The sequence below is a fragment of the Phasianus colchicus genome, chromosome Z (assembly GCF_987193195.1).
Source record: "Phasianus colchicus chromosome Z, bPhaCol1.hap1.1, whole genome shotgun sequence".
In the NCBI taxonomy this organism is placed as follows: Eukaryota; Metazoa; Chordata; class Aves; order Galliformes; family Phasianidae; genus Phasianus; species Phasianus colchicus.
Genome location: NC_143476.1, coordinates 83,054,706 through 83,080,510, shown reverse-complemented (window position 1 = coordinate 83,080,510; position 25,805 = coordinate 83,054,706). Strand labels below are relative to the sequence as shown.

Sequence of the window (25,805 nt, the reverse complement as noted above, 5' to 3'; positions counted from 1 at the left end):
GAGCCCTTCCTTGTTCTTCTTTCCTTATGGTGATAATATCAAATGCTGTTTCTAGAAAAGGGCAGGACCCAGTGTTGAACTTTAGCATTGTGTTAAACATTTACTGGACTTCAAGCGGAAATAATTCCAGTTCATCCTTGAAATTTTTAATTTCAGACCTTGCATCTGCTGTATGAAAATTGAGGTCTCTCATAAGTGGGTCTTCTGTTAGTGAAGACCCACTTAAGAAAAAAAAAGCATCTTTCCATAATAATTTGTGCAGAAACACATGAAATATTTCACCTGTACTGGCAAATTCCAGTTGCTGTGCTCCACTGTGCCCACGAAACCCGATCCATTAACACAAATGTGTATTTCTTGCATTTAATTTCCTCAGGAGGAACGAGTATTCTCGTTATTCTGAGAAAAAAATGATACGATAGAGAAGACCTTTATTTAATAATGGAGGAAAAGGCAGGAGGGAATAGGCTAATTATGTTTATGATGTTGTTTCTGAATGGCCTTGCTTTCAGATTTCTAGATTAAATTCCTCCCACTCAGTACAAACTATCCATTTCAGAGATGAAAAGGCGCCAGCATCCAGCCAGAGAAGCTCTGCAGAGGAAGGGGTATCTGCATTTTCAAACCATGCAATTTTATAACACAGAGCCCTTGAGAGCCCTTCCTTCTAGTCAGTAGTGAGAATACCTTCGTTTACCTTGCAGTTGGGCTTGTGCCCGCCCCAGGCAGGTCTGGGCTATAATCCTTACCTCTCCCATTTCCGTCCCACCTGGCTCGTATCTCTCCTCCAGCTGCATGCACATGGCTGCACCATGATAGAGCCAAGGATGCTCTTTGGTTTTGTGGCGTGGAGTTGGCATGCCAGCCCTGGAAACCTTATGGTGTTATGCTGATACTCAGACTAAATTTATTAACGTTGGAAAAGTCCTCAAAGATCATCTAGTCCAACCACCAGCCCAGCTCCACCATGCCCACTAACCCAGTGCCACATCTTCTCGATTCCTGAACACCTCCAGGGACAGCAACTCCACCAGCTCCCTGGGCAGCCTGTGCCAGTACCTGACCAGTCTTTCTGAGAAGAAGTTTTACCTAATATCCAATCTGAACCTACCCTGGTGCAACTTAACTGCCTTAAGTTTCAGCTTTTATCTGCATCTCAGACCAGCTGTGTGATGTATATGTAGATGTTGTAGAGTGTAAGCCTCAAACTCATCATGCAGTGCTTCCCTTCATCCATCTACTCTCTGATTTGTATTAAATCATTGAACTTGTTGGGTCAAGAACCCTGACTTTGGTTTTGTGTAGAGCTCACTCAGGTCCCAGCAAGGTACTGCCATGTTGTAGCTTGGAATCCTGTGATGTATGCTATAGAAAACAAGCCTGTACTTTTTAATCCAGCTATAAGTACTCTGGAATGGTACTCAAGAATCTTGCTGTTTACATCCCTTCTCTCTCAAAAAGAACAATTACTGCTTTAAAGTGAAGGGATAATTTGGCTAGTAGCTTGCCTAGTAACCTCCCTAAGAGCAGCAATTTTATTTGCCTAATACACCATGTCGTGGTATGCCCTTTCCCATGACATTGTCCCTCAATGGACACTAATTTTCTTTGTTTTGGTGGGGGGTACACAGGTATCGACACACTATGGCAGATTTCGTTTGATTGTGCATGTAGAGCAGCAGTCCAGAAAAGATCAGAAATAATGGCAGGGGGTTCTCTGTGAAGAGATGGGCCATCTTCTGTGCGCAGGCTGCGAGGTGGCACTTGTGCCATCAGTGAGAGGTGACACTGAAAGCTGGATCACACCACAAAGGTGTCCAAAAGTTGAGCCTTAAGGAAGACAAGATATGATGGAAGGAAGCCTCAAGTTGTACTGGGGAAGTTCAGGTTGGATTTTTGGAAAAACGTCTTCTCAGAAAAGGTGGTGAGACACTGGCACAGGCTGCCCAGGGAAGTGATGGAGTCACTGTCCCTGGAGGTCTCCAAGAACCATGGAGATGTGGAGCTGAGGGTTATGGTTATGGTTAACCATAGTTAGTGAGCATGGTGGGAATGAGTTGGGGTTGGACTAGATGATCTTAGAGGTGATCCTCAGTGATTTTATCATTCTCCATTGCAAGTCTTGAAAACAAAGGTGTGCTGCAACTGGTGGGGTCTTTTAAGAGACCTGCCTACAGCCTCTTGGGGTGAGGCCTAATGGCTGCCTCCTGAAGCACTGTCCCAGGAAGATCAGATATGTGCCCTGAGGAACAAGGTAGATGAGGCTACAGCTTTCACAAGTTAGCATTGGCAAGGTGAATGACTTTGCTGCGAGCCTTTCTCCAGGGGAAGCTGAGGAGATGAGCCCAGCTCCCAGCTGCCACTTTTTGCAGCTCATCTGGTATGATGTTTGTGCTGTTGAGGTCACTTGTTTAAAGGGTGGAGCAGAGATTTATTATTTTATAGAGTTTGTCTCAGTTCTGTTGTCAGGCTTGGTTACCCTGGCACTCCCCTAACTGGGCTGTGTTTGTTTCAAGCATGAGATATCAGGCCCTAGTTTGTATATGACTTGGCACAACCAGGCAGATCTTAACCTCCCCCCGCTCCTTAGATCCACAAGACCTAACTTCTATAAACCCTTTCCAGAAGCCTGTTTAAAGCTCTTGGCACATTCTCCTTAAGCATAAACCGGCAGCAAATTTCCAAGCTCTCTGACTAGACCTCAAAACTAACCTTCTGCAGGACTTTTCCATGCAAAAGCCCTAAATGAGAAGGCTGGTGGGCCGTCCAGTTACATTCATAGCTCATTTTTGGCATGGGTTTCATGTTATTAAATCCAGATGTTACCCTCTGGTTTAGCTCCTAAATCTGTCTGCCTGAGAAAACAGCCACTTTCCCAGTGACTTGGTCTCAGTGGTTAGACCAAGACCTGGGCACTAAGCCATATTTATGTACGCTGAGTTTCCACTGATGAATAATTTAGAATAGTTTTCAGTGGCAGTGAGATGATAACTTGGAGCACAGATCCCACTTGTTCTTTCCAGTGATTTGTAACTGCAGTTTGCAGAAGCAGAAAGTTTAAGATAGGTTGCTTAGAGAATAAAGAAAAGTTTCAAGAGCTGAAAAACTTGTCACGCGATCGCTTTTCAGATTTCCCTTCCTCTTTCCCCAATGCTTCCAGAATTACCAGTGCACGATAAGACATATGTACTTGGATCCACATCCAGAATAGTCTGAGCTGTGGTTACAGATATAGCTGGGTAATGTAGACTTTCACTACTTTTTATTTACAGTAGTCATTCAAGTGTCTTCATTTCTACCCAAACAGTTACAGAAATGAGTAGGAGTTGTCTGGTCTAATATAGTGGGTTCTGATTATTATTATTATTATTATTATTATTATTATTATTATTATTCGTTTATTTATTTATTTCCAAAAATGAAATCACTGAGATGGTGCTGCCACGTGCCTCTGGTCAGTGGTCAGTGGTGGTTCTCCTTTGGACCAACTGGAGGAGGGAAAGTTTGGCTCGCTGATGTTGGATGAGGCACCCTCTGCCATTTGTGGTTGTTCTTGATTTAGCAAAGGTACTGGATGATATCCAGCAAGGAAAATGAAAATCTTTCCATTAGAAAAAGCCTTGTATTTTGGCTTTAAAGGACACTGCTTCTAGAGGGCTGATGCCTGCTAAGAGCTTGGGTCTTCTGAAAGTGAGGAGTGCCAGTATCGAGATGGATGTGCTGCAGCATGCTGTGTGCAATTGCTTGTGTCCTGGGAGAGGAATAAATACCTGCAGGACTCCAGCCTAGATTAGCAGCTCTGGATGTCTTTGTGCATCTGTCCATCACGGGATTATGCTTTCTCTGTCATCTACTTTGGTAACAGCTGTTACTCTCAAGAAAATTCCTGAAAGGGCACCTAACACAATAGGTGTAGCCGTGTCAGCATGGACCTGCTGAGCTCTGCTTCTTTTTTCCTCTTGGGCAGTGGACGAGCAGTTTCAGTCTCTCTGCATATTTTTTTCACGTTGTGGAAGAAGATAAATATGTGTCTGAGGAAAGCAGTGAGGGATTAAGCACTTTCAGAGTCTTGAATGAAGCCTCTGTATTGGTTTGTACCACCCAGCAAGGGCAGGTGGGAGCTTTCCTGAGGGAAAAGGAAAAATACATTTACCTGCTAACATAGTAAAGAGGGCTTAAATTAGTAATTAGAGGGCTTGATGAAAACAGCCCACATGCAGAGATGAAAACTGGCGATCTGTAAAAGGGCTTAAAAAATTAGGGAAATGATGTTATTTATAGGGTTTCTGGAGGGAAAGGAGGAAGGATAGCAGTTCAGCGCCCTGAATAGCTTAGACACTTGCTAATGCAAGACTGAATAAACAGGAAGAACTAGATGTCTTAATACATCATTAATAGGTATAATAGACACGTGTTGGAACTCATGAGGCTGAAATATTAATAGAAAAGAATAAAGCTCATTCTGGAAGGATAACAGAGGTGGCAGGGGGTGAGATGTTTTCCTTGTATGTTCATGTTCTCTGAGATCCAGTGCGGAGCAGAGAAGGATAAACAAATTGCAGATCTCTGAGTAATGATAAGCAAGGGTAAAGAACATAGGCATAGTGAACCAAAAAGAGCAGACTTCGGTAGAAATTAATGTAGTTTTCTGAATGACAGGGCATGGTGTTAAATAAGGAATCCTGGTTCTGAAGATGCAGAATTGGGAAGGAACAGGGGGATGAACCATGTGTTCCTCTGCTCTTGGGCTGAGCAGGCACAGTCTGTTGGTGCTGATGTAGATGGCTTTTGGAGATGGAGAGGGATCTGTTCCAGAAGTGGTTGCCTTCAACAGGGAGGAACTGGCTGGGCAGCTTAGAGCAGGAGGTAGTATAAATGGGAATGGTGACAAAATGGCAGTGTGTTGCTTGGGAAAAAAGTTGCAACAGCAAAGTGTTTAAAATGGAATTCAAGAATGAAACCTTGGTGAATATGAAGAATTATTAACTCAGGGGAAGGAAATTTGGAAAGGAGAATTAAGCAGAGCTGTGATTTCCTTAAATAATTGATATTAAGGTCAGGAGTATAAGCTATGATGATTCAGAGAGACTCAGAAGGGTGAATGAAGAAAGTGGCGGAATCTCCTTCACCTCAGACAGAGGAAGGATGCTTCTAGAAGGTGTACAGAGTGTTGTTTTATCCAGCACAAACTGCATTGCAAAGCTCAAAGTGAAAAAGAGCTAGCGAGGGTGTAAGAGGTAATAAAAGCTGTTCTGCAGAAGCTGGGTTCTCTGGGGTTCAGTAACTCTACTAGTAGGAGGAAGATCAAAGGCATTTTTTGTCTACTGCCTATTGGAAAAAGTTGAGGAAATCATGCTAAGGAATCTGATGTTTTTTCCTTAGTTAAGCACCTCACACACTAGTTGCTGCCAACAGAGGAGAAGGGGAGATGTTTGGGGCTGGAATAAAGAAGGAATGGGGCAGGTTAGTGAGGCAGATAATAGCCTGAAGCCTGCTGCCTTGGACACACTCCGGAGCAGGCAGGTATGGTTCAGAACAGTGCAAAAAGGCTTTACAGGAGGAGAAGAAAAGCTGAGCAATTATAGATATGTACGCTTCACTTCTTGGGTGAAGGTTGAAACAGTCAAACAAACCACTTCAAAGTGACTGGAAGTGTGTGGTGGAAGAGATGATTAACAGCCAGCAGTCCAGAAATACTACATCCAACACAAATTAACTCTGTGTTAGTAGTAGCCAGAGGGCTAACAAAGAAGCCTTAGATAGCTGTAATGTGTCTTGGCTGCTATCTGTGGCATTTGTACAAGTAAGCTGGAAATACATGCATGAGAGAAAATCAGTGTAGGCCAATTGCCAACATTTTTGAGAAAATAATACACTAAGAATAGTTATCAATGACTGATAATCAAACTCAAGAGTCATCATGGATGATGTATTCTGCATCTGGTGTTCAGTATTTTGTTTTCCTGCTTGGCTAGCAGTCTGAAGAGCACAGTTAATAAATCTGCTTCTGGCAGGAGTTACAGCACACTGAAAGATAGGAGAAGAATTGACTAACTGGAGGAATAGTCTGAAGAAGTTTGCATGCATTTCAGTAGGGATAAATCAAGGGTTGGTGTTGCCTGATGAGGTTTGTGCCAGAAGGGATCAGCCCCAATGGGTCATATTCTGGCCCGTACATTGTATACCAAGTGCTGGTGGTGCAAAAGGATACTATTTTGAATAGCTTCAAGGTGGTTTTCCATTTAAAATACTAATTGTCAGAAAGGCAGGTAGGGTTCCCTTCTAATCTGCTCTGCTGTGGTAAGGCTGTAGCTGCAAACTAAGGCTCATTTTGGGTTCTGTGCTTCCAGAATGAGGTTAACTAGCTGGAAAGTCCACTGGAAAGCGACAAGAATGGTGCCATTCTGGACAGATCAAACTGTAAGAACTGACTAAAGATAAGAATTGTGTTTTCTTTCCAAGGATAAACTGCAGCAAGGCTGAGCAGCCTTCACTGCATCATGAACTCATCTGGGCTCTGTGTCCTTGACCAGTAGCACAAGGAAATGACAGGGAGCAGAAGAACGCCTTTGATCATCCCAGGAGAAGACACAATTTGTTTAAACTGAAATAATAAGTCTTACATTAGACAATGGGAAAAAAACTTCCCCCTGGGAAAGACAGCACAGTCCTGGAATAGGCAATTGGAAAAATAGCTGTCACCGAAGCTTTCTAGAACTTTGGTTGAGAGTGACAGGCACAACCATCTCTTCAGATAAAGAGTAGATTTGGTGACCTCTTGAAATCCCTTCCAGTGGTTTTTGGTTTCAGGATAGGTGCAGTGGTGATGTCCAATTGTGGGGTGATGCGAGAATGTGCATTTCTAGTAGAAGAGTGGCACTAACAGTAGGCCCATAGAAACAGCTTCACAAATATCAAGGGCAAGATACGGAGCAGAACAGGGATAGTGAACAGCTCCAGCTAAACGTTGATTCCTGGCAGGAGATGAGCAACCTGTGCACACAAATTGTTCTGTCAATACTGGAAGTCTCTCCAATTCCCTAACATGGGACATTTAGAACGCAGCACAGATTCCAGGTGATATCACCTGCTAGCAGCTCCACCTGCTCTTTCTGATGCTTCATTCATGCTTGTATTGATTCTGCCTACCTTCAAGCACGTCTGATGTGACTCTTCTTCTTTGCAGAGGAAGAGAGACACCTTCAAGCAAACAACCGAAATTTTAACCTACAGTTTGAATATGCTGTAAGTACCCAGAAAATGTTGTTTGTTGCAGCTGTAGCCACAGATGCTGTTGAACGTGTTTCATGCCCACACACCATAAGGACTCATCTTCAGTTTACTGTTACGAGGGCACGGCATGGGTGAACTGGATCTATGACTCGGCAGAAAATAAATCTAGGGAATTAATTCCGTGGGCTTCCCAGAAAGACTTGGGCAAGGCTTGTTTCTGTGTTTTGTGGTGAAACAGGAGGACAGAAGTGCCACAGAACACGTCAGAGGATGGTTCACTGCTGAGTCACCCATGCAGCTCAGCCTGCAAATGGTGGTCAAAGGAGACCTAATGCTAGAAAAGCACATAAGTGACCTTATATATTTCCAGAAATTTTTTTGAGAGCCTCACGTTTGCAGGATCAGGCCTCCAAGGTCTTTCAGTAAGGGAACCTGTGGGGGAAATTTCTGTTGGAAACGTGGCTCCATTTAAAGTAAAACATGAAAGGAAATGTGTCAGTTCCTCAGCTCTGGCAGTGAAATCCTCTCTGGCAGGAAGGTTTTGAATCTGGCCTTCATGGCTTCCTGCCAGCTTTTATTTCCATCTTCTTCACAGCCTTGCTGGCCTCGCATTGTGCCATGAAGTCTGTGACTCCAAGAAGCACCATGAGACGTGCTGCCCATCACTCAGCTCTGCCAGGCAGCCCCCTGGGCAGCTCAATTCCCAAAGATGGGGACTGTTTGTATTCCCTGTGTGCAGAGAAGGACTAGATCTGCTGGTAGAGCCATATTGCTTGGCTGCAGGGTCATCTCCTGGCTGGGCAATCCTGAAGATGTACTTGTTCAAAGTTACGTACAGCTGCCAACTTATATTGCAGTGAATTTTGTGATTTTTTGTCTTTTGTGTCTCTGAATTGCAGCAATGAAATTCATCCTTCATTTTACTCAGGTGCTCATTTGAATCATGCTTTGTTTAGGCACGTTGTCAGTGTTTTCTTGGTCCTTTCATAACTGAAAACCTCAACATTTCAATATATTGTGATTCTTTATAAGATAGAAACTTAGACTTGCCATTAGCTTTGACTAAAGATCTTAACGTAGCTGATCTGTTGGCAACATCAACTGGTAATCAGCTTTCATCCATGAGCTACACAGGTTAGAGCCTTGCTAAGTACAGCGCTGCTGCATGAGTACTGAACATGAAATGCGTTGTAAATAATGTATATAAAAGACCGTGCAGCACAAATGCTATATCAAGCCTGGTTGAGACGCATAGAGCCTACAATTAGAGTTCTGTGGTGAGCGTTGCTGCTATGAGTGTGTTTAAGATCTTTCATTGGTTGATTGCAGCGCGGAGTCTGAGCGGCAGTGGGACAGGGAGGTAGGAGGGAGGTGTACAATGATGTCAGAACAGAGAGAACAAACAACTCTCCTGGCACTGAGTCTATTTTTTGAAAAGACACTCACAAAGATAACTACATGTCACTGCCTCCCAGCTTATTTCTTATGTAGCCAAGGATCTGCAAATAACCAAAATCAAGGAGAGGGCTGTGAGAGATCTGGAGGGTTTCTGTAAGAGTCTATTGATTGGGTGTGAAAGTGCAGGCAGCCGGAGGGCCAGCTGTTAAATCTTGGCGATGAGTTTCAGTAATCGTACCCCTCAATTTAGTCACCTGTGGCCAATGATTTTTGGAGCCCAGTGTGGACTGAGACGTAGAAATTCTAGAAAACTGCCCAGAAAAAGACAAATCTTGAGTAGGTGAGTGGGCGGTGACGTACTAAAATACTTCAAGCAGCAATGCAAGCACTCATTGCTGTATAGGGCTGAACACCATGTCCTTGGCTGCTTATTTCCATTAATTCTGATGAAAGGTCCATTTATAAAGCTACATTTCCATGTTTTATGAAAGTTACTAACCTTGCTTGTAAGTTGGTCCCATCCTGTAAATTGCTGGGTACTTCTGGAAATGCTAAAAGGAGAAAGAATCTCCCAATGCATTGGCATATGCATGATACTCTACCCGTGTTACACTCCATTTGAAGGGCTAAATCTGGGTCCCTTCCTCATATTCATATTTCTGGAAGTGATGTGGAGATGCACTGCTGAGCACTAGGATGTGGTCCAGCAGAACCAAGACAGTCCAGACTCTGGACCTCAGTGCATATGAAACTACATTCTATGAATGGAGACCCTGGGCAGAAACAAGAAGGAAACGCAGCAATGTAACAAGACCTAGAAAGCATTCTGAACAATGAAAGCCACAGGGATAAAGTTTATTTTCTTGGTAACTTAAAGCCATGTTATCCATAAAACCTATAGAACAGGTTCCTGTAAGAAAGCTAGGTGAGGCAGTAAATGTTTCTCCAGGGTGAGGCAGCTGCTGAGAAAGGCCAGTGAGAAGAAAGGGAAATGCAAACAGAGGCGTAGTGTTTTGCTTTATTACTGCAGCCAGGCTGTGTGTCACAGCTGGTGTGCAGGTTTCAGCCTTTTACTAAAAAGAGAGTTCTTTTGTGTAGGCATGGATGAAAGGGACAGAGCTGCTGGTGAGAACAGGGAAGTGGGCACGTACAGTCGGGTGAGTGTTCTGGCCCTGAGCCATTTGTAGTTATCTTCCCTTTGCGGTACAAAGTCTACAGGATATCTGTGAAGGAAGAAACGGGGAGGGGAAAAAAAACCTGAAAAATCCTTTGTGTGCGTGGAGGGTGACATCAGCTCTGGCAGTTGCTGGATATGAAGCAATTCTTGAAAACTCTCAAACCAGCTTTGCAGGAATATAATGCTTCACCACAGAAAATGATGCTTGCCAATTCGTGCAAGGGCATGCCCAGATCCATCACACTTCGATTTGCAGGAGAATCCAGAGGACAGATTTGCTTCTGGGGCTCAGCAGAAAACTTTCTAAAGGCAAAAAGCAGTGTGTCTCAGAGACGTCACTTCATCTGCGGAGCCCCTTATCTGAGCACCAGCAGGGCACAGGGGATGGGCAGCTGAACTGAAGGGGTAGAGAAGGGAAATAGGCAGTGCACTGGTAGAAATCACCTTACTGTGGAGGCAGAGGGGCAGTTTCAGAAGAGGAGCTGAAGGACTGTCCCCACATAGGCCACGTGCTGTGAAATGTGTCCTACAGTCAGCTGGAAATGGGGTGGTCTCATTGATCCATCTGAGCGGAGTCTTGGCTGAGATGGAGTCAAGGGAAATATCTCTGACCTGATGGTGCTTCCTAGGTGTCTGCTGATGATTATTCATAGTATCACAGAATCAATAAGGTTGGAAAAGTCCTCTAAGATCATCCAGTCCAACCGCCAACCCATCCCCACCACGTCCCTCAGTGCCATACCTCCACGGTTCTTGGACACCTCCAGGTGCAGTGACACCACCACTTCCCTGGGCAGCCTTAGCAAGGCATCACTGCTCTTTTGGAGAAGTTTTTCCCAGTGTCCAACATGATTCGCTTTGATTAAGGGCAACGTTTTCTAGTGATGGCTCTGGGTAGGTCAGGGTTTACTTGGGTCAGTGTGAAGCTGAAACCAATGCTCTCAGAGTGGTGCAGCCCCAAACGCCCTTGGCTTTATGCTGCTGCACAGCAGGAACACGGTAGCTTAGGAAAATAAACCAACCTTCAGTACAAAGTGTTGTGCAGTTAACTGGAAGGGCTGAGTGTGAAGGTACATACTACCCACCAGCTCACAAAATTAGTTAGGAATGAGTCAGAAACGAAGCAGGAAGGGGTGACATGCAAAGACACTTATTGCAGCACAGAAACGGACCCAATATAGGTCTGTAAATACAAAAAGTTAACTCCTAATCCTGTATTTATTCACACCTCCGACAGGCAGATCCTTCCTGACTTCTGCAAGAGGTTTGCCTGTTTTGAAGGCTGAAACGAAGTGAAAAGCAAGATGCCAGAAGTGTTCCATTGAGGTTTAGGGGGTTCTGTTGTGATTTCTGTGATGCAATCTGGCTGCCGTGTCCTGAGCACCGCTGCGATGGGGACCCATCACTGTGGGACATCCCTGAACCTCTCTGTCCATGGACACTGTGGAGAGGAAAATCTCTTCTGAGGGTATTCGATGTTTGCTTAGATTCCCATTCCCTTTTATTTCTTCGCTTTCACGTTGGAATTCAGCACAGCTGCAGTAGGACGTCATGAAGGGCTGTGAAAACAACTTTGAAATTGGCTTTCAGACAATAGGAGAGGAAATGCAGGACCCATGAGTCAATGACAGATTTCATCTTGGATCAGGATCTAGGGTCAAGCCAGCATCCTTTCCGCAGGGCCAGCAGCGAGGAGGCTGCTTGGGCTCTTTTTGTTTTCCCTGGTCACCTAATGAATTCTCCAGTGAAACAAGGAGGAGGAAAATAGCCTCCTATTGCCGCTGCAAATTGGCTGGGGCTGGAGGAGCAGCCAGGTTCTTATCCCTTCGAAATTTGGGAGATCAAGGAACTGGGGCATTGGGCTCAGATTCTGATCCATCTCCTGTGCTTTTGTGCTAACATCTGAAGATGCCCAGAGGGTTATCCTCAGGGATGTTGTGACCTGGTAGACTACCCTTCGATCACATCCCAAACCTGCCCGTGTTTGCCCCTGTTTGTCTTGCCTGAGGCTGAAGGGAGTGTATCCTGGTGATGTGCAAAGTGGTCTGAGTAGTTCCTGAAGGAGGAACAACAGCAGCATCCTGCATTACTCTTTTTGCCATTACTAAGGTGCAAGCTGGATCCATGTACAGATCCATTGGTCTGCACTGCCAGGGAACAGCTCCAGCCAGGGTGCAGCCCATGGGAAGGGACCAGCTGGGACCTGGAGGTCCTCTGATGCATGTTCATGTGTCCTCACTGACAAAAGTGCAATCCTGCTGCATGGAGATAGTCTCAGTCAAGATGAGGTGAAGATCCAGGTCCAAGGTCCATTTAGGGAAGCCAGAAGCAGCACAGTCCATTAGGGAAGCCAGAAGCAACAGATGAACTGGAGAAGGCTAGCAAGACCATACTGTGGGTCTGAAGCCCATTGACAGGCCATGTCACCTCTGTTTGCACACCTCTGCACTACTGTGATAAGGGCGCTTGCCACAGCGATGGTACTCTGAGTAACAGCTCTGTCATGCATGGGATGTCTGCAGGCAGAAGGAAGGGAAACAGTGCTCACTGAGCGTATGTTCCTAGAGATTTTCCTGGAATACTGAATGTGTGACTCGATCCTGGAAGTCAGTTTATTATTAGTTGCAAGAGGCAGAGGGGGGCAAGGGGCTGTATAGGTAATAATTTCTTGAAGTTGTTACAAAGAAAAGAAACAAAAAAAAAATGTGGGTTAAATATAAGTCTTTCTGTTTCTGGTATTTGGCCAGCCTTTCATTTCTGTGGGTAGACTTTTTACTTCTCTATGAGGTCCTTACAGGCACGTGGTGATGCCTATTGACTTACTGAAGCCCTTTCTCAGTCTCCTGTTAAGCTGGGGCTGCTGCCCACTGTTGTGAAAGAGGCAGTGAACTTGGTAGGCTAAAACAGAGCTCATGTGGCTATCCTGTCTTCTCTATGAAAGCAGAGCCTCAGTGACACCACATGCCCTGTTTCACAAGTTTATCAAATATGTCTTTGAGCACGTTAACAGTACGAGGGCCACATTTTTGCGTATGGTATGTGCATGCTTCCAAAATGCACTCCTGCAGGTGAACAGAATGCCACTGAATTTCACTCCTGCCATCTCCTCACAAGGCTTTATCAGATCATGTGGGAAGGCTGCTCCTGCTTCTCAGCTGCTTCCCTGCACTGAACCCTGTGCTACACTTCACCGTAAGACAGCCAAGTTTTCTGCAAGATTTGTTTTGGGCAAGTTTATACAGTTGCTAGAAAACAATATATGACTGAGCTAGGGGTATAAATTCAGGTGGACAATACCATACCCTGCCTTTGCTGGCAGTCCGCCTTTAGTCCCTGTAATATGACCAGAAAAGCAGCAGTATCTCCTATTTCCACTGGCTTTCACAGCGCGGAGGTGACATGTTTGTTCTGCGAACAAAGGCAGGAGCCATCTGCTGAGCGTCTGCCCGTGGCCTGACGTCAGAGGCAGGCTTCTGAAAACACCCCCGAAGCAACAGCTCATCTGCCAGATCTGGACGTGTGTAACCGCGCTGCTATGAGCACTATTCTTAGGGACAGCATCTCGGTGGAGTCACACCTTCAGGAGGTGTGATTGAGCCCCTGAAAAGAGCAGATGAGACTCATCTCTCGCCCACAGGCTCTGGTGTCAAGCTTTGCATCTGGAGAGCCTGGGGCTGGCTAACTATGCTGAGTCCTCCTGGATGCAGGCACATGGAGGGGCAGAATCAAGGATTTGGTTCTTGGCCTACAGAGCGGCTTTTTGTGAATATTTGATTCTTGTAATTCTGTAGAAGGAGGAGCTCCCGAAGGATCTCTTCACAGTTACTGCTCAGAAACTTTTCCTCTCCATCACTTGTCCCACATGTGTCGTCCTCCCTAAAGGTAGGGCATGGGTGAGGATAATGCTCAAATGCTCTTCAGGCATTTCTCATAAAATACTGACTATGCATGGACTGCTTAACACACTGCATGAGTCTGTAGCGCCCATCCCAGAGTCAGGGTGTGAAGCAGCTCTGGTTGCGTGGTATCAGGCACCATGGACTAGAACAAGGTCTAGAGCAATGCCCAGTGAAAGCTTCCCTGTAGCCAACCGAAAGCCCAAGGTGTCAAAGTATGCAGTGCAGGAATATTTCAGGGTAACATGGTAATGATCCCACACACAGAGCTTCAGTTTTCTCCTTGAAATGGGAGTGCAGAGATTTCAGGTGGAAAGGCTGAGGTTTTGCTTCTGATGTTTGGGTTTAATTCTAGATTTCAGAACAATGAGAAGCTCCATTCTGACACTACCTGTCTTCCTCCTGAGCCATATAGTGTGCCAGTGTTCCCAAACCAGCACATAACAAACAATATTGCTATCTTCAGCTACTGTGGAGACAAACGTGGATGCTCAGATCCCAGCAGTTGAGCATGTGGAAATTGTTTGTTCTGGGCGTTTTAATATGCCTAATGGCAATAGGAAACACAGTGAATGTCTGGTTCATTCAGTGGTTTTCCTGACGTAATTAATGGACAGAAATAGAAGGCAGGAATTGAAATAAACCGCTCCCATTCTTTTCCTATCCACCTCTGAGATTTTTGCAGGCAAAGTCCTTTAAACTTTGTGTGAGTGTTTACAGAGCAGTTTTTCCCATGTTGTATGTGACCCTGTGAGATCTGGTGACGCATGAGGGTCAAGTCCCTTATACAGACTTCTTCCCGTAGATGCTGTCTTCTCTTTTTTAAGTGTCAGTGATATTTTTCTTCAGTTTGTTGGATGTCTTTAGATCCAGATTTTGTTTAGAAATATGCCAGACGCTTTCTGGTGGACACAGACTTGTCAAGCAAATCATTTAATTCTTGGAATCTGTTGTATGCATAGGGTGCTGCTGTTGCATTTTGTCTTGTTTTAGCAGTGCCCATTCCATGGAGCCTGTTTGCAGCACATCTCCTCTGCAGAGGAGTTCTGATGTGATCCAAATTTAAGGAAGTGTCAAGATATTTAGGTCGTAGGCAAAATTAACCACACCTGTAGATGACTAGTTGATGCCAAGAGATGGGCAATATTATTTTATATGAGGATGGCTGGTACTCATCTCTTGAGCCCATCTCTTGAGCTCTTCTATGAAGGACATTTCCATCTCCGGTCTTTTTGAGGCTTGTTCATTGGCTTGTACAAAAGGATAAAACATAAAGTTAATGCTGAATAATGTTGCTGTACTTTGTGTACTTTCTGGAACATAGTCAGAAATCCAGCAGCTGCCTAAGATCAGATGGATACCCCCTCGCACACCTCACAGTGAAGTTCATAATTGATTTAATGGTGGAAACATGCTGCTGTGAGTTGATTTAGAGGTAGATGTCCTGGATTAATGCATGGATTGGAAATGGTCTCTGGGTCATATTTAGTAGCTCCTATGCACCCACTAGTTTAGCAGTCTCTAAAAGTGATTATAATACTATACTTGCTCTTCTACTGAATCAGCAAACCTACCACTGGATGAAGGTGCACTTGCAGTATCTGTTTTCTTGTGCACTTTAGGTTTCCTTGCAGGGGGTTAATAGGCTTTTTTTGTGTGGAGAGTTTCTCTGAGAGAAACTTTAGATGTGCTGGCAACAGATGGCATACATGCGTACAGTGCTAACCCTGCATGAATGCTTAATAAACCTCATGTAAAAGGGAAATCCAGTACAGCTCAGTACCAAAGAGAGTAAAGTGACTGCCATTTCCCCGAAGTGCTAGGAAAAATATGCACCAAGATTCAGTTTGAGCTGGGGAAGAACCTAATGTGTTATGCTTGTCTGCTTAGATGATCATAGCTCTTTATGTCCTTGGTTTCCAGACTCTTGACTGTGCTCAGTGTGTCCCTTCACACTTTGCTGTGTCCTTGGGACCTTGTGTTTTGAACAACCATTCATCCCTTGGATCGTGGATACTCCAGCAGTGTTAGGCTTGAAAACAGTAAACCTCTGGATTGATGCTAGAATCTCAACTCATGTTGCTCATGGTTACCACGTGTGGGCTCTCACGTTGCTACCACAGCCCTGCATGTGGTGACATCTTCAGTACTATCCAATCTGGCAGGAAAATAGTAAATAGCATAGCAGCTGCTGCTGCCTGGCTGCTGAGAGGCACGGTGACATGCTCCTCTGGCCTCTGGGGTGCTGAGTATCTCCAAACAGTGCTATGAAGCATGGGCAGGGCTAAAAATCTGTAGATTTGGGACAGCCCTAGGTGGTGGGCTCAGTACAATGGGTTGAGCCATGTTGGGGGCAATTAAACCGGAGTACTTTGATCTATAGGGAAGAAGGTACCCACTTCTGTAATATCAAGCATGGGTCTTTTTCTGAGTTGAAGAAGGCAGACATTGTTTCTGACTGGAGGAGCTGTGTGCAATTAGAAGAAGAAACTGGAAATAGGGAACAAAGCAGCAGATGATTGAGTGAAATGGTGACTTCTTCATTAGCGGCTGTTTGCACAACACTTTGTTCAAGTGGTCTCTGTGGAATAGAAACAAGCCACTGCTCCAAGTTGCTGAGAGGCTGCTGAATTAGCTAGAAATGGTAATATTGGGCTCTTCTGGAACGAAAGACCAGCTCCTGAAGCTGGCAGGCTGGTTACAGGTGTGTGCTTTCTAACTCTGTTCTGAAGACTCAACCAAGAAAATATCAGGCTTGTGTTCTGTATAGATATATATTAATTCAGTTTGTATGTCTTGTAAGTGGAAAGAATAATACAAGGACAGTGTGTCTCTTGGAGTGTATGCGTGTACCTGCATCCACCTGCAGTTGTACTAGCATAGACTGAGCATCCAGTTTTCACCAATTCCATGAGGAATTCTCTGTTTATCCACACTCACCACGGCTATGTGGGGAAAAGGAAATGTTTTTTGAGCTGCTGTTGGAAACAATGCTATTGCTAAATATAAGCAAGCAAAAACACAGTTGAAATGGGTTGTGCTGTAATTTTGTTTCCTGTTTTACCAATCCCATTTATTTGCCTTTTTTTTTTTTTTTTTCCCGCACAGAGTAATTCAATTAAAACATCGAAATACAACTTCTTCACTTTCCTGCCTCTCAACCTGTTTGAACAGTTTCAGCGAATAGCCAATGCCTACTTTCTTTTCTTGCTGATTTTGCAGGTATGAACTCACTGTGCTGTTTCGAACTGATTGGTTTGTCTGTTATCAAAGCCTTGTTGCACATTGATAGTTGTAAGCTATTTCCCTGTTGTGACCTATCATCTCAGTAGAACCCTAAAGTAGTAAAAAGTGGGGCAGAAAAAAGAGCCAGCTGCTCTCTTAGCGTTGGATGTGAGTGTTTGAATTGAATGAGCAAAAAAATTAATTGCAGTTTTCAGCAAATTGTGGACACTTTCTCACGCCCCTTTTTGTCTACATCTGAGTGCTCCTGCTTCTCCTTGGATTTGCATTACTTACTCATTCTGTAGTATAAAAGGTTTAAAGGCAAATTCCTTGTACTCCTTTGACCGCCTTAAAGCAGCATGAAGAAGAACAAATTATTAAGTGATTGAGTTTCCTTGGGAAGGATGGAAGGAAAGTTAACATCAGGAAAGCTGACAGTTGCAGTTCATTTGCATAAAGCTGAATATTGCTCAGCAAGGAAAGGACAAAGCCTGATGGGAGCATGTCAGGAAGTGGCAACACCACTGAACCCAATAGCTCATAATGGCATCAAGCTGCACTTTGCCCATAGCCAATAGAAGTGCTATTGCATCTGAAAGCTGAACACACCAGAGAAGTTAGTATCAGAACCTTCTGCCCATTGGCACTTTGAGAAAGCATGGATAAAGGCTGCATAATCGCTCATTGCTGAGTCATACTAGAATACACATGATATGAAAAAAAAAAAAAAAAAAGCCATCACAAAAACTGGTACAATTTTGGTTATGTCAGGGATGATATTTTAAATTTGTTCATTTCAGTGCACGCAAGTTAAAAAAATTACCTTTTTTTCAAATGATATTCTTCAGTCTCAGCTCAAGAATGCATAGGCGTAATTTAGTTCAATCTTCAGCAAATTATATGTAATCTTTACTTATTTACAGGGAATGAATTATTTCAGCCCATACGTATTTTCCAAGAAACTAGTTTATAGTAAAAGTGCTTTTTCAGCCGATCTGCACTGTTCCCGTGTTGTTGTACTGCACTCTAGCTGTTTGCCTCTCAAATTCATGGTATTTCAAGCTATTTACCCTAAGTTATTCAGCTGTGTCTTTTGCCAAACTAAGTAGGAGTGTTGGGTATATAAAAGCATAGAGCTTTTTCTGCTACCTTCATCAAATTAGGCTAAGAAAGGCAAGACTTTTAGTCTTTTACATTCTGTTTTTCCTCCATTTAATTTTTTTACATTTTCTACCTGCTTATCACTTTCCTGTAGCACTGGAAGGAGTGATGGGTGGCTGTGGGTGCTTGCAGCCCCACACTGTGGGCACAGCCCATTAGGATATGCATCTTCCTAATTGTGTGAGAAGGCAGCAATCACGTGGCTCTGCACAGGGCTCTGATTGCCTCTAAATAACATTCCTCCTGTCTGGATTTGGTGGTGCGTGTGGGATCTGCGTTGTGCAGTGGAACAATCAAACACAAAGAGCAGCTTGTTTGGTGGCATAAATGTCAGTTTAACCTTGTTCATGGAGTTAATACTGCCTGAATGCATTCTGATGGAGTGATGCTCACATCACGTTGCTTCCATCGTTATGGAATCATATAATCATTAAGGTTGGAAAAGATCTGCTTTATCATCTAGTCCAACCATTGACCCAGCACCACCATGCCCACCAAAACATGTCCCTCGGTTCTTCTAGAGGAAGGGGAGAGCTCTGTTGGAGTAAGATGGTGAAGGCACAGTCACTTTCAACTCTTGGTTCCTCTCTGTAGCAAAGATGTCAGAACAAAAATGCCTCTGTTGATCTTGGAAGAGCCTTGGGAACAGCTGTGTGCAGTTCAGTGACACGAAGTTTACTTCAGCAAACTGTGAAGAGTTACTGAAAAAAAACCAGAAGCATCTGAAGGCTCCACACAGCAGCCTTTGCTCAGATAACTCTGGGTCCTTCAACTAGGCTTGCTCATGCCACTCTCTCCAGAAAAATCCAACGGGGATTTCATGATCCTAATTTTACAAGCAGCAAGAAACAGCGGCCCACTGCGTTTCCTGTCAGCACCATGTTCACATCCTAAATTACAACTATAAGCTAAGCATAGATTCCATGGCTCTCTCATATTTTTGAGTGACAGAGATGTATTTCTGTCTTTATTCTGTATCCAGATGTCATAGAACAAATTATCTGCAGCTTACACAGAAAACGGTGTTTTGTTTCCGTCTGCTGAAAAGTCATAAGTTTCTCAACCCAGGTCTCTTCTTCCTACAGTTAATTCCTCAGATTTCTTCACTGCCATGGTTCACAACAGTGGTGCCCCTGGTGCTGGTGCTGGCTGTATCGGGAGTCAAGGATGCCATCGATGATTTTGTAAGATTTGCGTTGCCGTTCTGTACTTTGGATTTTGCCCTTCATTCTTCAGCACAATCACTAAAGCAAACCTCTGAAAGTAAATACAGCCAGCTGCAGGAAACTGGATTAATAATCTCTGGCCCAGATGAGATTAAGTCCCAAAATCTGTAGTTCATTATCTGAAAGAGAGCCACAATTTCCTAATTACTGAGCAGTCCATTGGCTTTCTCAAACTGTTCAGCATGTCAGAAAACGTGGTAACTGAAAGATATGCATGGAGGCGTGCATGGAAGTCTGTTATTAGGTTCCCACGTTAAGCAGCTCATCCTCTGCCATCAAGACTCTGTTTAGAAAAGTATAGAAAAGTCTTCTAGCAAAGCAGGCATACAAGCTATGTGTACATTTTCATACGTGCCCTGCTTTGACTGAAATCTGCTTCTATGGTGGTCTAAGTTCTATTGACTTCTTGGAGCAGTGATAAAACAGAGCTGACTTTAACATCCAGTTTTTAACATCTGTCTTTTTTAAAATATGCTCCATGGTAGTTTGGATCCAGGTGATCCAGTGGTACTGGGAGGCTGTTCCAGGAGACATACCAGAACTTGTGGCCACAAGCCGTAGCAGAGCAGAGGAGTGGGTGCCTTTGGATGCTTAGCTTATGAAGCTGTGATGGGCAGGTTTAATGGCAATTCAATCGGGACTGTGCTAAATGATATATAAGGCTCTAGGTTCCTCTTTCCCTCCAGAGAGCACACCCTATGTTGCCTGCTGCTCTTTGCAGTCCAGCTATGCCTTACCTTACCAGCTAAACGTGAGCTCGGCTATGACTCACTTATGACTCTAATCTGCCTTACCCATTCAGCCAGCTGGGAGAAAACTTAAAATGTCAATGAACTGCCTACTATTGTGTGCTTGGTTTTCTGGAGATGCTTTTTAACACACTGATCACATTTTCAGAATCGACACAAAAGCGACAATCATGTCAACAACCGTCCAGTCCAGGTCCTGATCAATGGCATGTAAGTCCTGTTTATTCTGCTGTAATTCTGACTGAACATGCACCACTGGGAAGAGCACTTAATTTTTCTCTCTTTGGGCTTCCGAAGATCACCAAACTGTTTAAGATGGAATTGTCTGTCACCCTGTTAAGTCACAGTGTGAATGATGTGGCTTGTTGATGAACCCATGACGTGGTTATACAGTCAGTGCAGACATTATGGCTGTGCCTGCACAGGCAGAAAGTAAACTATTTCTGTTCCTGGATGGAAATATGTGTGTGTGAATAACTGGTACTTTTGGAGTATTATGTTATTTTACTCTTTACCATAGAAGTGACACGTAAGGCTATCTCTGTGTCCATACTGATAGCATTTACTTCTGCATTAAGCAAAACTAGACTTTAGTAACAAGTGATTTTAAAAAAATAAGTGCAGATAGACTTCCTCTTTCATGCTGCAATACTTTGTGTTTACTTCTGTGCCTAATGCCTCAGACTTCAAAACATTTCAGTTTTGCCTTGGATATGGTACTGCCAGCACTATTCTTTTCCTTCAGAAAAAAACAACTTTGGCTGTTGTGGCCGACAGACACACTGTTTGCTTGTGACTCCATGGAGTCCACCCGCGTGTAGGACACAGATGTATACAGCTGTGAAGTCTCTGTGATTTTTTTTTTTCTGTACTGTAAATAGCAATATATTGTGTAAACTCCACCGGATGATCAAACAGTTAAAAATACAACTGGAAACTAAAGAATAGGAACGTACTTTTAGTGCCTTCTGCTAAGTAAACCAGTTTCTTAGTTTACTCTCTGTTAGTTACTGAGTCTTGAAAATCCATGCATTGAAAGAGAAATGTGCTCTTGCATTAGAAAACAAATGAAAAACTGGATTTGGTTACACTGGTGCTTGTAGTCCAGCTGAGTGCCTGCACAGCTTTGTGCTGCAGAGGCCATTACAGACAGGAGCTTAGCTGCGTGCATCCTGGTGCATCCTTAGCACCTGCATTGCCGCCCTTTCTGAAGGAGCTAGCACTGAGGCTCTGGCCCTTAATGCTTCTTGGAAAAGCCAACCCATCCGGTGATTTTCCCAGGTGTTCAGGGCATCTGCTGCAGCAAAGAAGGGAGTTTCTTTATCAGACACCGGAAGAAGGGAGCAGAGAGTGCACGTGGTCTCAGCCTTTCATGTGTCACCCCAGCTAAATACTGCTTTTTATGCCACCCTTTAGCCCACCATGTACCAGACCACACAGTGGCAGACCCTGCTTCTTTTTACCAGCAGCCCAGATTCTGATGGCACATACATCCTGAAGCAGAGCAGGGTATCCTATGTTCCTAAGCGGTGTTTGTTTTACGTTCCTACTTACTAGGAGTTCTCTTACAGGTTGAAGGATGAAAAATGGATGAATATCCAAGTGGGGGATATAATAAAACTAGAAAACAACAACTTTGTGACGGTGAGTACAGTTTCTCTCCATCCCGCTCACACTCAGTCTCCGTAATTACTCTGACTGCCTTATCACTCACAAGCAGATAAATCAGCAGGGATGAGAATTGCAGTGTTCAGAAACCACGAGCAGCGTAGCAGTGCGCTGCCCTCCAGCTGCATAGCTCATGCCCAGCGTGTCTGTTTGTGTCCAGGCCGATCTGCTGTTGCTGTCGAGCAGTGAACCACACAGCCTGGTGTACATCGAGACGGCGGAACTGGATGGGTAAGCCAGCCTGTTCCTCGGGGCCATCACTGCTGCTAGCACGAGGACAAGCCTTGTGTGGTTCTGCTAGGTGCTGGAGGGGTCTGCTCCATGCAAACACTGCTTACTGAGGGTACAGCTGGCCACAAGCTAGAGGGTTACGTCTTATTTGTATTAATTGGCAGAAACTGGAGCTGACTTCATCATTACATCCCACTTTGTCTTACCTTTTCTGCATTGCCCGGAGCTAGCGTCAGTTGTGAATTTTGGCACTGGCTGAAGGAGCAAGACAGATCAGAGAGCTTGAGGGACACCAATCTCTCCAGATCCTACACAGAGCCCTATGGATTTTCCCTCTCTGCTTTCTCCTGAAAATGAGCACACAGTTCTGGTACATGCAAGTGCCAGGGAGAACGTTTGGGATGCCCAGTACAAATAGCGTTTATCTGATGCTGCATTTCAACTCACCTCCCTAGATGGCCTAAACTTTAGAGCTCTTCAGGTCCAGAATACCATGGGATAAGATCCAAAACTCTCTTATTTGCTCCAATAGTTCAGGATTGCATGCAGTATGAATGGCAGAATTGACAGTAAACTGCTCAGGGGGTTGAGATGCGTGGTCCTGTGCTTCGTGGTGACCGTGACACAGACACCTCACCCTCTTTGCTACCATGTCCAGAATTCCCCTGGACTGCTTGTCTTTGCAACTGAAACAGTAAATCTCATCTTTTTGGGCAGTTAAAAAAAGGCCATCAGATATCTAGGGAGGAGGCAGTCCTCAAGGACAGAAGTGACCTTCAGGGAGAGCTGGTCTCATTCCTTTATGCTTTATGTAATGTATTACAGTGAAACGAACCTCAAAGTGAAACAGGCACTGACAGTCACTGCTGAGCTTGGAGAAGATCTTCAGAAACTGACAGACTTCAATGGTGAGTTTATGTTGAAATTTCTCTTTCCAAAGAATTTTCTCAAACACCAGAGTCCATGGATTGCCCAAGCACCTCCTTTCCAGGCTACTCCCTGCACAGCACTCCTTTGGATGTGGTGCCAGGCAAACAGAATGGGCACACTGCATCTGTATAGCAAATAACAGCAACTTGAAGAATCTCTGCCCTACCAGCAGTTCTCTATTAATGCCACAGGGGGACCGCATTTTAAGATGTTTATACACCAGCTGCTGTTAACAGGCAGAGCATCCTTTCTTCACACTGCTTGCATCTCATATATATAGCAGTAGGAAAAAGGAGCCAGACTTGTTGCAGACAAAATAGTCTGTGGTCATAGATCACCCATCAGCAGAGAGGATGAGGGAACGGAGCTTTGCAGAGCCCTGCTGGCTTCCATCACAGGGCAGGATTGTAGGAAGTATGGAGATGGAGAGCAGTGGAGCAAGGGCCGCTGTCCTTGGAACTTCTCAGGGAGTTGCAGGCTCTCAGGAAATGGTTTTAGTTAAAGAGGACAAATAATCAACAGTAAAAATAAATCTCATTGAAATAACTAGACTGTCCCAGGAAAAACGATGGTGATGTGGCAGTTAGCATGGTACGGATGCTCTCTGGGAGTATCATCCAAATGTAGAGGCTTTCCTTCTGCTTTCTGCACTGAGGTTCTGTGAAGCGACATGTGTGGTCTCAGTGAGCAACAGCTCAGAACATTGGGATTTCTCCAGTGTGAAGGCTGTGGTTCTGAGTGCTTTAGGTCTTGAGAAATGTGCTTTTGTGGGCGCAGCAAGATGTTTTTTGTGAATAGTCAGGTTGTGCTCTCAGCTGTTTTCCTGGGGAGGATGCAGTGTGTATCCGTTGTTAAGCAAATCCTCCATCTTACACCATTTTTCAAGCATTTTCTGGGTAATGCTTATCTAAAGATGCTGCATTCTTGAAACAACATCATTAAAAAATGTTTCAAAGTCTTTTGGAGAATTACAGATGTTCTATCAAATATTTATTTGTCCTTTAAATCTCTGCTTGTAAATAAAGTGGCCTCTGTGCTGTACTAAAATGAATAGAATGTTTCCCAGGATGATTTGTATTTGGTGAATACTGGGAAGAGTGCCTGGACTCAGACCCAGTCTTGCATTTCCCTAGCTAACTTCTGCAAAGTATTTAAATATTTATGCAATTCTTTATCTAATTATTTCTTAAGACAGGAAGAGAGGAAAAGGCTGAGCAGCTAATATAGGCACTCAATGGAATGCTTAATGTGAGTTATGATGTTTGTTGATGCTGTGATGGTTCAGATAAGGAAGATGCTTGAAACATGCTGAACTTTATTTCATTTGGAAACCAGGAGGCAAAATGTTTTTCAGTACCTACAATTTACTGCATGTAGACTTGGCAGAATTAAAGGTGGTCAGGTGAAAGGCATTCTGGTATCTGCCTGCCGTTAGCAGGACAGGAGGCACAGAGTCTTAATGGGGTCATGGTGAGGGCACTGGGTTTCTCACTCCAGAGTTTCTCACTCTTTTGTGGTTGGGTTAATTCAAATGATTTTGTTCCAATGTCAAAATGTCAGACTCACCCACTCACTGGGAGAGCAGATTTGGGCGTTGACTCACAAGGTACTTAAGTCACAACCCAAAACTTGCATGAGGAGAGGAGCAGTCCTCTTGGCAAGGACTGTGCCCTGGTTTTGGTTCGCCAAAGTTGCGTTGTGTTTTGGGTTACATTGCAGAGCCCCTGTTCCCTTTGTGCTTTCTGGGGAGCATAAGGGCTGTCACAAGACAGGCATGGTGACTGTAGGAGTTTGAGGCTAGGGAGGGCAGGTCTGACTGCTCTTGGATCAACCAGAGCATGAAACGGCATCACCAGCACCGATGTCTCAAAGAACTTCCTAATTGCTTCTTCTTTGAAATTTGGTGATTTCCCTGCTCTACAGCAGAACAGCTTTTCCACGATGAGAACATCCATTCCTGAGTTTTAAATTTCCAGCAGTGGAGTCTACTGCAACACTCACATCTGTACTTTGATCTGGATTTCTATGTGTTTTCCCCACAACCTCTTAATCTGATGTGTTTGTATCTGAAAACAGCTGGAAAAACGGTATTCTCTGCAAACGCTGGTCCTCACGTAGAGATTTGCAGCCTGTGATCAAAATAACTTCAGTGTTTCTGCTGATTATCCAAACAGACTGAACTCTTGGAGTCTTTTTCTGTAAGGTCTATTTATATTTCCCAGTTCCTTCCAATATGTTCACAGGGCTCTGCTTTGAATCTTTAGATGCTGGCTGCTGATGTCAATTTAAATAATAATTTTTATACCAAATTATCTGTATTTACAGTCTTACATTAACATGTTCTCTTATAAAGTATAGAAGTAGGAACTTCTCCAAACAGAGTGTCAGCTGCATGGCCAAAGGGAGCAGCATCTCTTTCAAGTGTGAGCATATCTTAAGGTATAAAACAGATAAAATTAAAAACCAGTGAACAAAGACACCTCAATTAATTACTCTCTTGCAGCCTTCAGGCAATGATTTTCTTGCTTGGGCTCATGAAATTTTAAAGAAAATGGAGCAGGAATTGTGTAAGGTCAGCACTGCTGTCTGGAATTACCCAGTGACATCCTACCGTGACGATCTTGCTGTGGAAGGATTAGAAGCATGTTGCTTGTTCAACGTTTCTTCTCACCCACAAAAGAGAGTGGAAACCTAGTTTTGGACTGCAGTAACACAAAATTACCTTCTCTAAAATCTAAGATATATCCAAATTTGTTGTGGCCATTAGATTATGACATGATATGGGGTGAAAGCAACACCAGTAGATATCGGATAAAGGTTAGGAATGATGGGGTCAACAGCAGACAGCAACTACAGTGTGAAATATTTCCTGCCTGGAAACAGCTGAGAATGCAGTATTGATCAGTGTACT

The 25,805-nt window shown here is 44.1% G+C and overlaps 1 protein-coding gene across 4 annotated transcripts in view; it reads left to right on the top strand.

The window, feature by feature from the left end:
• Nucleotides 1-25,805, top strand: part of LOC116239159 (phospholipid-transporting ATPase FetA-like) — a 74,899-nt gene that overhangs the window by 18,621 nt on the left and 30,473 nt on the right. For all 4 annotated transcript variants that reach the window (XM_090132690.1, XM_090132691.1, XM_090132689.1 and 1 more), the window contains exons 3-9: nucleotides 7,187-7,245; nucleotides 16,813-16,926; nucleotides 19,176-19,274; nucleotides 20,214-20,275; nucleotides 21,637-21,709; nucleotides 21,894-21,964; nucleotides 22,790-22,872. In XM_090132690.1, the coding sequence (XP_089988816.1) occupies nucleotides 7,187-7,245; nucleotides 16,813-16,926; nucleotides 19,176-19,274; nucleotides 20,214-20,275; nucleotides 21,637-21,709; nucleotides 21,894-21,964; nucleotides 22,790-22,872 (561 nt within the window). The remainder of the gene's footprint in view (nucleotides 1-7,186; nucleotides 7,246-16,812; nucleotides 16,927-19,175; nucleotides 19,275-20,213; nucleotides 20,276-21,636; nucleotides 21,710-21,893; nucleotides 21,965-22,789; nucleotides 22,873-25,805) is intronic.